At 38.9% G+C, this 18,334-nt stretch overlaps 1 protein-coding gene across 1 annotated transcript; it reads left to right on the forward strand.

The window, feature by feature from the left end:
• Positions 1-871: 871 nt before the first annotated feature.
• LOC116327390 (serine/threonine-protein phosphatase 6 catalytic subunit-like) lies at positions 872-17,290 on the forward strand. Its single transcript, XM_031748973.2, has 7 exons — positions 872-1,016; positions 8,710-8,805; positions 8,975-9,040; positions 9,153-9,294; positions 12,442-12,521; positions 13,942-14,151; positions 16,402-17,290. Exons 1-7 carry the CDS (start codon positions 942-944, stop codon positions 16,648-16,650), a joined length of 918 nt encoding a protein of 305 aa, XP_031604833.1. The 5' UTR covers positions 872-941; the 3' UTR covers positions 16,651-17,290.
• The last annotated feature ends 1,044 nt before the right edge of the window (positions 17,291-18,334 follow it).

Consider the following 18,334-nt stretch of genomic DNA (forward strand, 5'->3'; position numbering starts at 1 on the left):
AATATAATGGGACACTCAAGGCAAAGTTTGACACTGAAGGGCCCACACCGTTTATTGTTCCATTCCTGAAGTAATGCCCCAGCTCCGTCTACATGCGGCTCGAACCTTATGTATGTTTGGTAGCACATATCTGTGTGAGACGCTGTTTACAGTGTTGAAGATTAACAAAACAGGAGTCGTCTCACTAATGAACACCCGCAGTCCATCCCGAGCATCTCGACAACACAAGACCTCACACCAAACTTAAACGAACTTGTTGCCAAAAAAAGATGCCAAGCATCCAGCTCTGACAAAATGGCATAAGAGCAAAGAAAACTGAATGATTTGTTGTTTTCTTAACTTTTGCTGAAAAGCAGAAATTTTATTTAAATTTCCAGTTTGTTTTTTGCATCATGTTCATATTTTGAATTTGCATCATTTGGCAGGAGATATTTTTATGAAGAGCAAAATATTTTAAGTTTATTTTATTTTGTATAAAATGGCACAATGGCAACAAAATCTCATTGTTTTGATTTGTTGTTATTTTAGCGTTTACTTAAAAGCACAATTTTCATTTATTTTGTCCTGGGGGTATTGGCAGCATGTTCATATTTCTAACAGGATATATTTTTATGGAGAGCAAAATATTTAAAGTTGCAGTTAAAGTTTTTTTTTTCTAAGTTTATTTATTCTGGAATATTCCTGTCTATTTTTTTTCATATTTATATTTAAAAAACACTGTTTTATGTGTTCAGTAAATGTTTATCTTGTTTGGCCCGCGAACCTAGAGTGTGCCTTGAGTTTTGGCCCCCTGTGCAATTGAGTTTGACACCCCTGGTTTAACGTAACAGAGTTGCATATACAGTCATATCATATTTCGGTTTGTGACGACTTTGAAATGACGTTAGAGAGGAAAACGCTGAAGTGTTGCAGGAAGTGACGTATATAACTGTCTGGGTACAATGGCACCTCTAGATTTGGATAAATATGCAGAGATTGCAAAGCAGTGTAAATACCTCCCAGAAAACGATCTTAAGGTAAATGTGACTTTCTTGACGCGTTTCTGATGAATCCGTGTTGTGGGCTGATAATAACGGCGCACTCTCACTCCTGCTGTCTGTTGGAATAGCGGAATTAGCTATAGCTAGCTAGTGATGCTAGTCTGTTGATTTCAATATCTCAGACAGTAAATAATAATTTATCTTAGCTGTCATAGCACAGTTAAAGTCTAGTAACATCCTCTGAGATGTTATGGGAGCAGGAGCGACAGTGGCCTGAGGGATTGTTATTTTTTTTTGTAAGGTACAATAATATCAGCAGTGAGCCGATGTTGCTAGCTGTTATCATGTGGGCTGACCGCTGGGTTTTTCTCACCGGTCTTGGTTGGTTTCAAACGATTTTAAGAGTAGCTGCAGTGACCAAGAGTACCGTTCCTTTCCATCCTTTCAAATTCAGTTAAACTCCCCCGTAGTAGCCAGTGACAGTTTCATAGTTGTTATAGTTGGTGAAAGTCATTGTGAAACCGGGAGACTAGTTAAGCTAATCAGCGGTTTGTGAAAGAAAACAATAATTAATGTGCACTCAAAGTTATTGTCAAGATCTGAATTTAAAGGAAGCAGTCCTTCAGTTACTGCAAGTGACACTGACTGGCTACAAATAAGTTTTAGGTGACCCGTCACCTACGAGCAGAGGAAAAAATCGATACAGTAGTGTCATGATACTTTACATGATTATACTTAAAAGGATACGGGGACACAAATTATAAATATTTTATTAAACACACAATTATACTCTGGCAATACTGTGAACAATACAGCTTATCTCATGTGCCACCATCTGGAGATTTAGCTGCACAAATTTGCATCAGATTGGCTGAACTGAAAAACAGGAACAGGTCTCTCTTGTAAATGAGACAACACTGGAAGAATTCAGCTTGACAAACTACCTCCTAATTTAGAGCAAGCTAATAGTTCAGTCGCACAAGTACAATCAGAACCCAGATACTTTCTTAATCCCTAAGGAAATTCTGTGGTTAAATTTGCTCCAAGACAATAATATCAGTAACAGACTGAATTAAAGTTACAAAATAAAAGAAATAATATGTACAAATAGCTCAATTATTAAAAAAAGTACAGAGAATAAACTCTGAACTGTAAAATGTTGTTATTTGTTATTTTTACTGTTACTTAAATGTGCAAACGCGTGTAACTATTGCACTGTGTGCTGTGCATTAGATCAAGGAGTTCTACAGGGAGAGATGCAGCGAGTACAGGAAGGATTTCCTGTGCTGTTTTTTTTTGTTTGTTTGTTTTTGTAACCTTTCTTGTAATTTTATTTAGGTGGTCTTGAGCAATAGTTGTCCAAGCTTTCTGCGGGTCTTTCAGAGTTTGTATTTTGACATTGGTTACTTTTTTTGACCAAATTATACATTTGATTAGCACATCTCATTAGATGTAAACATCTAATTGGCAACAACTTTTTTTTTTTTTTTAACTTTTTATTTTGTGCTTTTCCAAATTAACAGTACACGCAGACGAAAGTCTGAAAAGGAACACAAAACAAAAACAAAACAAAAACAAAAAACAAACAAACAAACAAACCAAAAAGGACCAAAAAAAAAACAAAAACAAAACAAAACAAAACAAAAAACAAAACAAAAAACAAAACAAACAAACAAAAAAAAACTAAAAGTTATAACATACACCTAATCTGTGGGGGAAAGAGAATAAAAAGTAAATATACGCATATATATAAAGATGGGGCCAGGAAAGCCCAAGTTCCGGTCCTCTCACCGGCAGGTCCGGTTCCATCCACAATCATAACCTATTTGAGTGCAAAGTGGGAATAGAGGGGCCCCATTCTCTCGGGGCTCAGCCATCCGCCTTATGGGGCTGAATAAGTCTTGTAGGCTATCCATTTTGCCCACTGTTTTCGATGTTTGTCAGATTTCAGTCTCAGAGTGTAGGTCATTTTCTCCATTACATATATTTCCTCGATTACATCTGTCCATTCTTCCAATTTTAAAGGGTCACTTTTCAACCAGTTTTTTGTTATTACCTTTTTGCTTGACAACAACATAATTTTGAACAAGTATTGGTCCTCCTTTCTTACATTTTCCCATAATCCAAAATACATTACTCGTGCTCTCACACGGCACTTGTACCCAGCCTCTCTCTTCATTGTTACTGCAATACTTTCCCAATATGGTTTGATATGTTTACACTTCCAAAACACATGGGAATGATTGGCGTCCCGGTCTCCACATAATCTCCAGCAATGTTGGGGTATTTTCAGCTGCTTACTTTTAATATGGGGAGTAATAAAGAACCTAATCACATTTTTCCAGCCATATTCTCTCCATCGTCTAGAGCTGGTAGAATTATGCTGTGGGAGACATACGGATCGCCAGTCATCCTCTGACAACTCAAGATGTAATTCAGATTCCCACTTTTGTTTGATATATAATGTTTCATTCCTATTCAAATTTTGCAGACCATTATATAATTTCGTTAAAATTCTTGGTGGAAGTTTTTTATATGCGCCTGTTATTATTTCTATTATATGGCTTCCTTCTCTCAAGAGCTTCTTCCTAATTTCTGTATTGTAAAAATGTCTTAATTGAAAGTACCTAAATAAGTCTGATTTTTCCAGTCCAAATTGTTTCTGTAGATTCTCGAAGGATTTGAATGTTTTCCCGTCTATTAATGTGCTCATTGCTGTAATTCCTTTATTGACCCATCTTAAGAATGTACTATCCCATTGTCCACTTTGGAATTTTTGAGAGTATGCAGGCCAAATCAGTAGTTTACAGTCTTCTATAATTCTATATTTCTTCACTATAATCCACCAGAGTTTAATAGTGAATTCAGTAATGAGATTTACGTTCGTAGGCTGTATAGTTTCCTCTCCCAATCTTGCTTGTGGATCACATGATGAGCAGTAATCCGGTGAGCAGCAGTAAACAATATATCTCAGTTGGGCTGCATAAAAATATTCCTTGAAATTTGGGAGGGCAAGTCCTCCTTTTTCTTTTCTTAATTGGAGTGTTTTAAATCTTATTCTTGGCTTTACCCCTTTCCAAATGAATCTACTAACTAATTTATCCCATCTAACAAATTGTGCATCTGGTATATGGACTGGCAATGAAGTGAATAGATACAGTAGTCGAGGAAGCACACTCATTTTTATTGCCTCTATTCTTGAACTAAGGTCCATGACAAGGGGAGCCCATTTAGTCAAATCTTTTTGAATTGTATTACTTATCTTTACATAATTTGCCTCGTATAGTGTACTTATTTCGCTAGTTAGATAGACACCTAAGTATTTAATCTTATTTGAGTCCCATTTTAATTTATATTCATTTTGAATTGAATCTTTGGGGAAATAATTCACACAAAGTACTTGGGTCTTTAAAATATTTAGTTTATACCCTGAATTTTTGCCAAAATATTTTAATGCTTTAATCAGTTGGGGAAAGGCCGTATCAGGATCCTGTAAATATATAATTATATCATCTGCAAAGAGACCTATTCGTTGTTCAATTTTAGAAACTAAAACCCCTTTTAAGTCTGCACTTTGCCGTATATACTGAGCCAAAGGCTCGATGTACAGCGCAAAAAGGGCTGGACTCAGGCAGCAGCCCTGCCTGGTTCCTCTGAAGAGCTCAAAACTGTCTGTCAGGTCCCCATTTATTTTAACTCTAGCCAATGGCCTGTAGTACAAGGATTGTATACACTCAATGAAAAGGCTGTTGAAGCCCATTCTTTTCAAGACTGCAAAAAGAAACATCCAAGAAACTCTATCAAAGGCCTTTTCAGCATCTAAGCTCACTAAGACTGTTGGGATTTTCTTTTTATTAACTTCGTTAATTATATGCAATGTGCGTCGTATATTATCTTGTGTTTGTCGCCCCTTAATGAATCCTGTCTGGTCTTCATCCACCAGATCTGGGAGAAACAGCTCTAAGCGTCTTGTGATTATGGATGTAAATAATTTATAGTCCACATTTAAGATGGAGATTGGACGATAAGACTCACAGTATTCCTTGTTTTTATCTTCTTTTGGTATGACTGATATAATGGCTTCTTTCCAGGAGGGTGGAATTTTAGCGTGTTTTAGTGTCCAGTTAAAAGAATTTATCAAAATAGGAGCCAGGTCCTCTTTAAAGGTTTTATACCACTCATTGGGGTATCCATCACTCCCTGGACTTTTGTTAGGTTTCAATCTCCTTATTGCCTTATCCAGTTCTTCTTTAGTGATTGGTTTAGTTAAAAATTCATTTTGAGTTATCCCGATAGAAGGAAGGTCTAACTGATCCAAGTACTCTTCAATTTCTTGTCCGTTTTCCTGATCGGGTTGGTTATACAATGTTTTATAATATTTTTGAAAGGCATTTTTTATCTGTATTGGTTCATATAGTAGTTCCTTAGTGTTTGGATCTCTAATCTTATTAACTGCATTACTTATTTGTATTGATTTTAACCGTTTAGCCAGTATTTTGGTTGCTTTGGAGCCAGACTCATAAAATGTTTGTTTTGTGAATCTCAGTTTCTTCTCTGTTTCCTCCATAGACAGATCATTTAGTTGTTTTCTTACATCTTTAATTTTTTCAGCCAAGTCAGCAGTCAAGTCTGTATGCTGTTTTTCTCTAAATCTCTTAATTGTTGTTCTAATTTGAATTGTGTGAGCTTTTTCATTTTTTTGATATGGGTAGTCCTTGATATCAGATACCCTCGAGTTACTACTTTAACAGTATCCCAAATTATTGTTGGATCCATCTGTTCATCCTTGTTGTCAGCAATACAGAGTTGTAATTCTTTTTAATCTCTTGTACCACAGATTCATTGTTAAGAATACCAGTATTTAATTTCCACAATGATTTCTTATTCTGATTATTTAAGTGAATAGTCAAGTGTATGGCGTTGTGGTCTGACAGATCAGCTGTACCGATACTACATTCTATGACTCTATATTTATCGCTTCTGTTTATCAAAAAAAGTCTATCCTTGAGTGTACCTTATGGGCCACTGAGTAATGTGTATAGTCTTTCTCCAGAGGGTGTAATTCTCTCCATACATCGCAAAGATCTACTTCTTTTATAAGTAAATTAAGAGCCTTAGATTTCTTATTTTTGCGTCTTTTTAAGCTTGTAGTATCTTTAGTATGATTTAATACACAGTTCCAGTCGCCCCACATATCAGAGTCCCTTCACTAAAACTAATAATTTTTCTGATAATTTTGGGTTGCCCTCTGGAGGCATACACATTTATCAGGGATACCACATTATTACTAATCCTTCCTTTAACAGCGACATATCTACCATCCTTATCACAGATTACCTCTAACATTTCAAAATCAACCGTATTAGAAATTAAAGTTATAACTCCTCTTCGTCTGCTATTCTTACATGAGCTGTAAAAGATATTTACATAGCCAAACTTTTTAAATTTTTCATGTTCTTCTTTCGACATATGAGTTTCTTGAATGAATATAATCTGCGCCTTGTGTCGTTTCAATTTAGATAACAATCTACTCCTTTTAACCGGATTCCCCAGACCGTTGATATTGATCGAGATAATGTTTATTTTACCTACACCACTCATGACTTGTGCAATATGCAGTAACCATCCCCTCAGAGTTGAAAAAACAAAAAACAATATTACTACACATAAAACAAAAAGTGATCAAGAACTTGTGACTCCCAATCAGTTGGAGAGGGCAATCTCCCCCCGTGACCCCGTTGGTAGGTCTAGGGTACAAACCTCCATAAAGGGAGGGCCCTATAGAAAGTTTGAAAACTGAAAATATTGTTCCCATCTTATAGTCCAACGTATTTACCTCCATCCGGTGCTGCTCCTCCCGTGGTTTGAATTAATGAGGCAGCTCTATGGTATTCTAATCAGTTACAGGGGAAAGATGTCCCTGAACTACTCAACATTTCTCTGATATTCCTTCAGCTTTTTTTAGCTCTCTGCCCCGGGAAGTAGTTTGCTCTCGACTGGAAATTGGGACCCGCTTCCACTCTCGACACCTTCTAATTAACGCGTCTTCTTCCTCAGATTCCGCCGGGATCTGTACATCATATCCTCGCCTCTGCAACTCCAAAGCCGCATCTCGTGCACTGCTGTAGTATCTGGCTCCGTCCGCCAATGAATCCGCATGCTCGTGAAGGGGGGGGTTTGGAAGCGCACACCAGCGATCCTTTAGTATCCGTTTAACTTCTCTGTATTGTTTTGCGCTTTTGGACAATGTCTGGTGCATAGTCATGATCAAAATAAATCATCTTGCCTTTCACCTGAATTTGCTTCTTCTTCCAAACTTCTCGAAGTATAAGTTCTTTCGTTGTAAATTCCTGGAAATTAATAAGAATCGGGCGTGGGAGTTCTCCAGGGCGCGCTTTCCGTGTGGGAATACGATGGGCCCGCTGGATCTTGAGTTCCAGCCCGTCTGGGATAAGTATTTCGTGCTGTAGTAACTCCGAGACAAAGTCTTGGACGGATCTCCCCTCGGCGCCTTCCTCCACTCCAAACATGCGTATGTTATTTCTGCGGGATCTGGACTCTAAATCCGCCAGCTTGTTCTGAATTAACTTCTGTGCTGTCAAGCTTTGGATGAGCGCTTCAGTTAACTCCAATGTCATGTCTTCTATATTTCCCACTCGATCCTCAGCTTCCCCCATTCTCTCCGACAAAGTTTTTATGTCTTCTTTAATTTTGTCAAGTTTTCCGCCCAGCTCCTGCTGTAGCGTGTTAATATCTTGTCTCAGCCTTTCGTTATCTTGTTTCATTTCTGTTTTCATTAATTCGATAGCTTTTAGTAGCTCGCCAGCTGAGTCACTAATTATACTGTCAGGGCTCGTGCAAGCTTGTCCTGTTGCATTGTTAGTATTTGTTTTTGCGGAGGAAGTGGCTTTGTCCTGTCCCCTTGGCATTTTGGCTTCCTTCTGCCTTATTCCTCACCTACTACTTTTGTCTTGCTCAATGAAGTTGTCTGTTGACGAGTTTTCGGTGTTATCTATCCTGATTGTAGGGAGCAGCCACCATACACGTCCTCTCACTACGCCATGACACCCGGAAGTCCCTAATTGGCAACAACTTTATTTTTCAGTGTGAACAATTCCCAGCACATTGCTACACTTAGATGGAAAATCCACAGTGAAACACTATCAGTTATGACTGGCCTGGGTGGCTGTAGGTCAGGAGGTAGAGCAGGTCATCTACTGATCGGAAGGTTGGTGGTTCCATCCCTGGCTGCCCCTAATCTGCTTGCCAAATATCCTTGGGCAAGATATTAACCCCCAGTTTCATCCATCGGAGTATGAATGTGTGTAAATAGTAGCTAGAAAGCACTTAGAAGCAAGTGCTTGTGTGAATGTGGCATGTTGTATAGAGCAATTTGAGTCCTCCGGGAGAGAAGAAATACGCTATAAAAGAATCAGACCATTTACAATTTACCTCCTCAGAGGCCAGATCTCAACATTATTAAAGCAGTGACTAAAAACAGTAACAAAAAGCAGTGAACATCCAAGGAAGAACATTAGAATGCTTCAAAAAGCTTGGTGAACTATTCTTGAAGACCACTTGGTTAACAGAGTTCAGGCAGAATGAAAGTAGTTGAACTTCCCAGTCGCTCAGGAAATGCTTTAGATTCATACTTCTATTATGAAATTGGTTTTATTTGCAAACAGTGAGTGGCTTATGTTTTCTGTCTGTTATGCTGTGATCTGTGCAGAGGTTATGTGACTACGTGTGTGATCTTCTGCTGGAGGAGTCCAACGTGCAGCCCGTCTCCACTCCTGTGACAGTGTGTGGGGACATACATGGACAGGTAAAAAGGGTCTCAAAACACCCTGATCACTGATGTTTCTAAGCAACATGTTTACACTGACTCTTAACATAGTTTTCACCTTTTTTAATGTTGGTCTGGGTTTTAAATAAATAAATAACCAGGTAAATAATAAATAATAAATAAATAAATGTTTATGTCTGTGTTCTAGTTTTATGATCTTTGTGAACTCTTCCGAACTGGTGGCCAGGTTCCAGACACAAATTACATCTTCATGGTTTGTTTCTTCTATTGAGTTTGGAACACATTTATAGAAGCAGCTTTCTTAATTCGTTCTGTTTAACAGGTATGTTGGCACAGTGTCTGTAATAAACCTCCGTCATCTGTAGGGTGACTTCGTCGACCGAGGGTATTACAGCTTGGAGACATTCACCTATCTGCTCGTGCTGAAGGCCAAATGGCCTGACCGCATCACTCTTCTACGTGGAAACCACGAAAGCAGGCAGATCACCCAAGTTTACGGCTTTTATGGTGAGTTTTGATTCACAAAAGCTGATGAGGAGTAACCTTTTTTTTTACTTTGGAAAACAACAAATGAAATAATAATAATATAGAACTAACAAATAGATTGTGTTGAAATAGGACCAAAAAATCAAACAACAAAACAAAATATTTTTTTAAAGCTGCTTTTCACAATATTTAGTATATATAACATGCACAGTACTTTGCAAAAGCATTTTTCTCCCTTACTGATATAATATTTTTGCATATTTGTCACACTAGCGCTTAAACCAGGGGTCTGCAACCTTTTACACCCAAAGAGCCACTTGGACCCGGTTTCCACGCAAAAGAAAACACTGGGAGCCGCAAATACTTTTTGACATCTAAAATGAAGATAACACTGTATATATTGTTTTTTATCTTTATGCTTTGTGTGAACAACTAAGGTGTGTTGCTTATGAAATCCATGAAGTGCTACAGAGAAAATTAAATTATATTTATGTAATCAACACATTTTGAACTCTTGAAGAAATATAACAAAAGCAAAGACACCCAGCTGAACTAAAATGATCCAGCAAACAAAAACTGTTGTCAGCCGCCACCCTTATATCGCCTTTGGGCTGTTGGAGCCTTGACCTGACTCTTAAAAATAATTGGAAAAAGCACTATGTTGCTGAAAATGAAAATAAATATTTGCAAAATTCTGCCTAAATATGTATTTTACCTGGTTAATGCGCGCGGCGGGCGTGGTTTGCAGCGCCGCTGCAGGGGAGGCGGACGCACCTGAGCGACACCCGCAATCACGCCTCGCTGCCTTTACGTCTGCGCTATCTATGCTGTTGTGTTGTTGGTGGTGTATGTCGGGCTGTGAGCTGAAAAGCTACACCCGGCTGTATGCGCACAGCAACCGTGTGTGAAAAGTGCCCAATAAAGAGATGCTCAAAAGCATGCTCATGGAAACATGAGTGATTTGTTTACAATGAGACTTCTGCTCCTGAACCTCTGCGCACAGAGTCCGCAAATCGGGCTATCTGAAGTCAGTTTACGCAGGACTGTAAGCTGTCATCTGTCAGGCGTGAGCGGTGTTTGTCTTTAACATAGTTCACGGTGGAGAACAGCTGCTGACATAATGTGGATCCGAAGATCCATAATTGGCCTACCTGGGGTTGAAAGTCTCGATAAATGCACGGCGTTTCAAGCGGGTATACCGGCTTCGGCGAGTGTGACGCTTATTTTGAGCGATGAAAAAATAATAGAATATAATTTTATTTTTATATTTCAATATCACAATAATCTTCCAATTTAGAACTACGAGTTAAAAAGAACTAACATAAATAAAATACACCTCAGCTAAATACTTCTCATTTATTTGCCCAAACCAGGCGGAGCCGCACTATAAGGACTAAAGAGCCGCAGGTTGCCATCCCCTGGCTTAGAGTGTCTAGAAAAGCGCTATACAAATGCAATCCATTATTATTATCATTATTATTATTATTATTATTATTATTATTATTATTACTATTATTACTAAAATGTTTAAGATCAAGCTAATGTTTATATTAGACAAAGATAACCCAATTGTTAAACTGATGGGTTTTTTTATTGAGGGAAAAGACAATCCAAACATACCTGTCCCTATGTGAAAAAGTCATTGCCCCCTCTTATTATCCACCTTTATGGTAAGGTGAGTACAGTCACACCCAGGCCTGATTCCAGGCTGACATCAGACTGGAAACTAAGCCAACTACGGAAAACCACAGTGAGCACCATTATCCACAAATTGAGAAAACTTCAGTGGTGAACAGTGGCAGGCCTCCCAAAATTACTCCAAGAGCACATCAATGACCAGAAGGTCACAAAAGAACCCACAGCATCATCTACAGAACTTCAGGCCTCACTCGCCTCAGTTTAGCTCAGTGTGCATGATACAACAGTAATAAAATTCTGCAGTGAAAAGAGACTCTGCAGAAATGGCATCCAAGGCACAAACCATTGCTGACCAGAAAGAACACAACGGCTTGTCTCACATTTGCCCTGATCTTGGTGATCCTCAGCACTTTTGGGAACAATTCAGTTCAATTTTATTTATATAGCACCTTGAGGCAACTGTTGTTGTGATTTGGTGCTATATAAATAAAACTGAATTAACCTCCTAGGACCTGCCGTCCACATATGTGGACATCACATTTTGGGTTATTTAGACCAAAATACTCAATTTTGCTCTACATGGGCCTGATATCCACTTACGAGGACATCATACTGCTACTGTTCTATCAAAATTTTAAATGAATATCCTCATTTGTGGCTCTCATTTTTCTTAAAAACAAAAATAAGGTAAAAAAAAAAAAAAGAAGGTAATTCTTTGTTTTTACATTCATTGGGCCCCAATATGCCCAAATATCAAAGAGAAATTAAAAATGCATGTTGTGGAAGAGTTCGGGTCTTAGGAGGTTAAACTGAATTGAAAATGTTCTGTGGACTGACGAGACAAAAGTTGAACTTTCTGGAAAGTTTTCATCTTGTTGTTTAATCTGATGTAAAACTAACAGCATTTTATAATAGACAACATCACACCAACAGTCCAATGTGGTGTTGGTGGTAGTGTGATGGTCTCAGGCTGCTTTGCTGCTTCAGGGGCTGGACGACTTGCTGTACTTGATGGAACCTTGAATTCTGCTCTTTACCAAAATCTGAAGAAAAAAAAAACCTGAAGGAGTATGTCCGCTATCACTTCGTGGCCTTAAGCTGTCTCATCACCAACAAGTCCACCTCTGAATGGCTCAGAAATAACAAAATGAGGCTTTGGAAAAGCTTACTGAGTCTTTACTGAAATCAGACTGAGATGCTTTGGTGTAACCTTAGGCAGGACGTTCATTATGGCTCGATGAAAAAACAACTATGCAGAGAATGGTGGGCCAGAATTCCTGACTTTAAGGTCTCATTGCTAATTATCCCTCACTCTCTCTCTTACACGGACCCCCCCCACACACACACACACAGGGTTAGTTAGCTTTTTCTCTTAATAAATGATATTGTTATTTAAAAAATCTTTGTCTAATATTAAAACCTGTTTAAACAGAACGAAGTAAAAACAGTAGAAAAAGAAGCAGAAGAAGAACGAAATCAACAGATGGCGTTGCTTCTGTACCACTCAGCTCGCTTTTTTTATTCTTACAGATGAGTGCCAGACCAAGTATGGGAATGCAAATGCCTGGCGTTATTGCACCAAAGTCTTCGATATGTTAACAGTTGCAGCTGTGAGTATTCCACTGTTAATGTAATTTGTACTGTTATTACATCTTTCCAGATACATGACAGTGCTTATGCTTTCAAAGTGATTGTATGTAGGGAATGACAGCTTTTCAGAAGTGAAGCCAAAAAGTCTGCATCACTGAACACTAAACTGATGTGCACCAGCAGTTATCACAAGATACCAAAAGGAGAGGTTAGAGGTGCAAAACAGTCAGACAGTGAGACAAGGGAAGCAAAACTACATCGAATGGACCAGAGACAGACTGTCAAAATAAAACAGGAAGCAACAAACCAGGGAAACGCCTAACAAAGAGATGAAGATACAATGAAGCGCTAGATTAAACTGACAGCCAAGAAAGGTAAATGGATTGGTTCTTATATAGCTCAAAGCGCTTTATACAACTAATTCATTCACCCAATCACACAAGCACTTTTTCTAAACTGTTTAGTGCTTACTGTCTAACATTCATACACATTCACACTCTGATGGATGCATCGGAGAGCAACATGGGGTTAATATCTTGCCCAAGGATATTGCAGGCATGCAGACTAGTGGGATCAAACCGCCAATCTTCCGGTTAGTAGCTGACCTGCTCTACCACCTGAGTTACAGCCACCCCTGTAGAAAAACAAAAAATGAAACCAGGGATGAAAACTCAAAACACTTGGTCAAAGACAAAGAAGCATGCCAGCATGAGGCCATCTCATCTTTTACAGCATCGACAGGAAGGGAAGGGGCTAGCAACCGAACTTTAGAAAAAGATCAAACGGCAAATGTTTGAGAATGCTGTGTTGAGAACGTTTTTCTTAGCCAACAGTGTCACTTAGAAATATGATCTGTTTGTTTTTAGTTCAGTTGAGGTTGAAGTTCACGTTTGTTTATTTCGTATCATTTTATAAAAACGGTTTTCTCAGGGTGCTTGTTTTAAATGAATCCCTTTGCTGTCGGGCGAAAACTATGGCATCTTGATACTTTGCTGTCATTAACCACCAAGGAGTCTTTTAAACTCTGAAAATCACCCATCCCTTAGTCACTGTGAGACCTAAGTAACCAGGTTTAGTATTTCACAACTTTTTAAAAAATTTCTGTATCTTTGATGTCTTTGTTAAGTGCAGCCATGCACAGCACACAGCACCCTTGTCGCTCTCTAAACACTCAGTGGAAGTCAGTCTGTCACACACGGTTGCTCTCCTTGTCACAGTGTAGCATGTCAGAACTGCAACTCTTCAACTTGAGGAGATGAAATGTTAAATTTCTTGTGTTTGGGTGCTTCACCGTCATGTGGCACCTGTTTGCCATGTAGCACAGGGCCCCACATGGAACACTGGCTCGCATGTTATTGTGTGCTCGTGTAAAGTCTCAGAAGTATGACCCTATAACGCATCTGCGATTCCGACTATTCTTCTTGGCTTGTTTTCTTTCAGCTGATGGACGAGCAAATCCTGTGTGTCCATGGAGGGCTTTCTCCAGACATAAAGACCCTGGACCAAATTCGAACCATTGAGCGGAACCAGGAAATCCCCCACAAAGGAGCTTTTTGTGATTTGGTGTGGTCAGACCCTGAAGATGTGGATACCTGGGCCATCAGCCCCAGAGGAGCAGGTTGGCTTTTTGGTGCCAAGGTCACAAATGAGGTTGGTTTGTTATACTTGATTACTTTTGATGATGTTGATGTAATAAATGTCCTGCTACATGAAAATGTGTTTTTAGGTGTAAAATAATAGCTGTGAAAATATGTGGTTGATTACTATTGCCACAGCTGTAGTCAGATTCCCAACTGTATGAACTCATTTCAATGTTATCCTCTTGCTACATACAAACTGTAGCAGGCCCCGAGCTACTTTACCCATACTCCCTTCCACTTGCAAATGGCAGAGATCAAGCTCACCCTCAGCAGTTTGGTCAGCTGCTAAACTTTATTCATAATGAGCTGTCACTAGTGCTGCACAATTTTGCATAAAATGAGAATCACGATTTTTTTGCTTAGAATTGAGATCACGATATTCTCACGATTTTCTTTTCCAATATAAATATTTATTGCACTTATTAACTGCACATCAACTTCGTAACAGTTGAGACTGGACATAAAAACAATAAATGTCTCACTTGTCTACTCTTACGTACGAAACCTTAAAATACTTTTAACAATAACATTTTGAACAGTATTCTTTGCGTGTGTAAGGTGGTGAGAGAGGTAGGTAATAGGTATGGTTCTTAAAATGTAAGCCACAAATATTAACAAAATATAACGCTTGACATGACAATATGATAGTTGACCATGGCAGGACCACAACAGAGAACATAGTCCTTTTTTTATGCAGCCAGCTGCTTAAAGGTTTTTTGCCAAGAACACAAGTCGGTCAACATTTTGAGGCTTCAGTGAGGAACAGAGACACATTACAATGTTCCCCACTGTGCTGAACACCCTTTCAGAAGGGGAACTTGTGGCAGGAATACAGAGGTATTTTTTTGGCCAGTATAGACAGTCTTGGAAATTCTCCCTTGTGTTCCCTCCACCAGACTAAGGGGTCTGCTTCACTATCAATGTTGCTTAAGAGCAAATATGACTGTAGTTCTGACACAACATCTTGCTCAGGCTGGGATGGCGCCCCATTGCCTTTTGCTGCTTTAAGGAAGCTGCCTAAGGTCTTTCGGCTCTTCTTCATGGGGACAGCCGGGGATGCAGTTTAGGTGGGACTTTGTTTAAAAGAGAGAATATAATTGACAAAGCTCATCTTAACATTCTATTTCACACCACAGCGTAATACCTTTAAAACAAAGTACAATATCTAATTTTTTCTAATAATTTAAAATGTGTGAATATCATTATGAGTCTGATGTGATCTGATGTAAACATAATTACCACAACTGAAGTTATGCCAGTCATCTCATGTGTCAGTCTGGCTTTGATGGTAGTTTTTTTGTCCTCATGGATGTAGTCCATCTTGAATCTTGGATCCAGAGATGTGGCAATTTTGACTCTCATCGCCTTCTTTGAAACCAAAAAACTTCCACACGGAGGAATGAGAACCTTTTCTTGGAATTAATGTGGGGTTGTCATTCTCACCGCCATCAGCAAGCTTTTCCTCTTCGCTCATTGTGTTTTCTCCCCTCAGGCAGTTTCTCTCACGTGCTCTCCGTTGTTTTTTCTCTGCCAGCTGGCTTCTGTATCACGTGGTATCAGGCTCCGCCCATGTCATTTGTTGAGCAGGAAGAGTGAGCGCTTGTTTTCATGCAGATTATGTCCCGGATCAAAATGCGGTACAATCGTCATCTTTTCTTTCTTTTTTTTAAATCGTTGTCATTTGGAAATGAAATCGCACATGAGTATGAATTGAGATCGTGATTTTCTAACGTTTAATTGTGCAGCCCTAGCTGTCACCCTTGGCCTCTTCAAAGCCACGGGGCTCTGCTGACACAAACTGTGAACAGTCTGAGGTTAACTGGGATCCAGACTTGGTGTGTCAGCAGGCCACCATAGCTGGATGAAAATGTACTCCTGTATTTGAAGTACTTGTAAAACTAACAGCGTGCCAGAGACATGTTAAACTCAACTTTATATAAATGATGTAGTGAACATGAGGAGAGCGATATCATGTGAACAGCTGAAGTGAAACAGTGTTTACGTGTTTGTATAGGTGTAAAAACAGTTTGTGGCAGAGAAGTAGATTTTTTTTCGAAATAACATTTTTCAGTAACTCCTTCGACTTCTCTTACTATGACACAATTGCAGTGTTTGGAGAAATTTACCTTACAAAATCAATTTCTCACTTGAATTAGTTCATGGCAGCAGCACAGGATTACTGCATCCTTGTTTTGGGATTGTAATCATTTTTTTGCCTCCTCCTTTTCTTCTCTCGTCTCTTTCTTTTACAAAACTGCAGTTCGTCCACATCAACAACCTCAAGCTGATCTGCAGGGCTCATCAACTCGTCCATGAGGGCTACAAGTTCATGTTCGATGAAAAGCTGGTAACCGTGTGGTCAGCTCCCAACTACTGCTACCGCTGTGGCAACATAGCCTCCATCATGGTCTTCAAAGACGCTAACACGAGAGAGCCCAAACTGTTCAGAGCAGTGCCCGACTCTGAAAGAGTCATCCCGCCCCGAACAACAACACCTTATTTCCTGTAACCAGGTTAAAGCTCAAACACAGGCATTTATGCAGTGCACAGTGCTGACGGGGACAGTGGCATCAGCACTTCAGAGCCCATATACATTTAATACATTTAGAGTATCTAGAGTGCATTTTTGGTGCCAACTGTCAATTGCTACTCCCACTCTGTGCATTTAATACCATTATTCTGCAGCTTAAATCAGTACAGCAAAGGAGGCTTGCTGAGCAGTGTCCCACTGCTGGTGTGTAACAGAAAAGAAGAAAGTTGGCTAACCCCTGTAAAATATTCATATTTATAAATCAACATAAGTTGTCACTGCTAAGCAAACTGTGGGCAGTGTCCTAAAGACTCTTCTATTTTAGTTTCTAATGTAAATACAGCTGCGTGTCAGAGGAGAGCGCACTGCACAAACGGAAACGTATCTATCCAACCAAGTTTCAAAAGGGGTATCCTCCTCGTGTGATATCACAAATGAATAAATATGTAAACCAGAGAGTTGATGTATTAAATAAAATGTATTCTTTCCCATCTTTTTGGAAATATCAGTATTGTTAAATCTATGGTACCCAAAACATTCTCTGTAACTTTCAACAATCTGCTCTTGTAATTATATTTTTTCTGTGTGTTGCTTTAAATAAAGAAAACCAAAAAATTCAGATTGAACGTTGCTGCTTGGAGGAAGAGCCAAGAATGACTCCTCGGTTCATCTGCACTCATGAGCTTTACATGTTTGGTATTAGTGGTATGGATGGTATATCCTGGATATTGTGAAATGCCCAACACTTCATTTATTTTTGGAGTGTCATTTATTTAGGTAAAAGAAAAACCAAAACTCAGGCACTGCGTCACAATTCAGTTTATACTGAGTGCATGAACACACAGGTGTTGTAAAAGTTACAGCATTTTGAGTTTCATGCTTTTAAATGACACCAACTCCATAAAAAATACACATAAGACTGTTTTTATGAAGCCATCAGGAAAAAAACACCAACTGGGGGGTTCTATGATTTTTGCACGTTCATGTCTTACAATTAAACCCAAAAAGCTGAGCTGACAGATTTCTTCCTTTAGTAAAGCAGTTTCTTTATCATCTGGAAAAACTGAGACATACTGTTGAAACTTCTTTACACAGACAGGAGAGTTTCACAGGTCCGGCCCACTTAAGGTAAAGTGGACTGTATGTGGCCCATCATGTTAAATAAGTTTGCCTGAGCTTCCAATATATTTAGCTGTATGAAAAGTTGCATTTAAAATCTGCCACAAATGTTACTTATTTTATGGTTGCTACTTTTCTGCAGTGCTAACTAAAGGGCTGCAGCCTTTGCTGTTTTGACACAGAATCTAAAAAATGATGTTTTTTCTGTGTAAACAGGGCTGTGGGACGTCTTTATCTTCTTATTGCTGAGAATTGTAGCACATATACAATTTTGGAGATGCTCTGATGATGCAGTCATTTGCAATTAGTATTTGGCACTTTTCGGACTTGCTCAAATCCTTACACGTGGCCCCTTTTCCTGTTTCCAACACATCGAGTCTGAGGACAAACTGTTCAGTTACTCCCTAATGTATCCCGCTCTCTAACCGCCATGATGAAGAAATAATCAGTGCTATTCACTTAATGTGTCAGTGATAACATTTTACAGAAATAAATGTAAAGGATTAAAGAATTAATAAATAATACTTCACAGTTGTCTTTGAAG

The sequence above is a fragment of the Oreochromis aureus genome, linkage group 12 (genome assembly GCF_013358895.1).
Source record: "Oreochromis aureus strain Israel breed Guangdong linkage group 12, ZZ_aureus, whole genome shotgun sequence".
Taxonomy (NCBI): domain Eukaryota; kingdom Metazoa; phylum Chordata; class Actinopteri; order Cichliformes; family Cichlidae; genus Oreochromis; species Oreochromis aureus.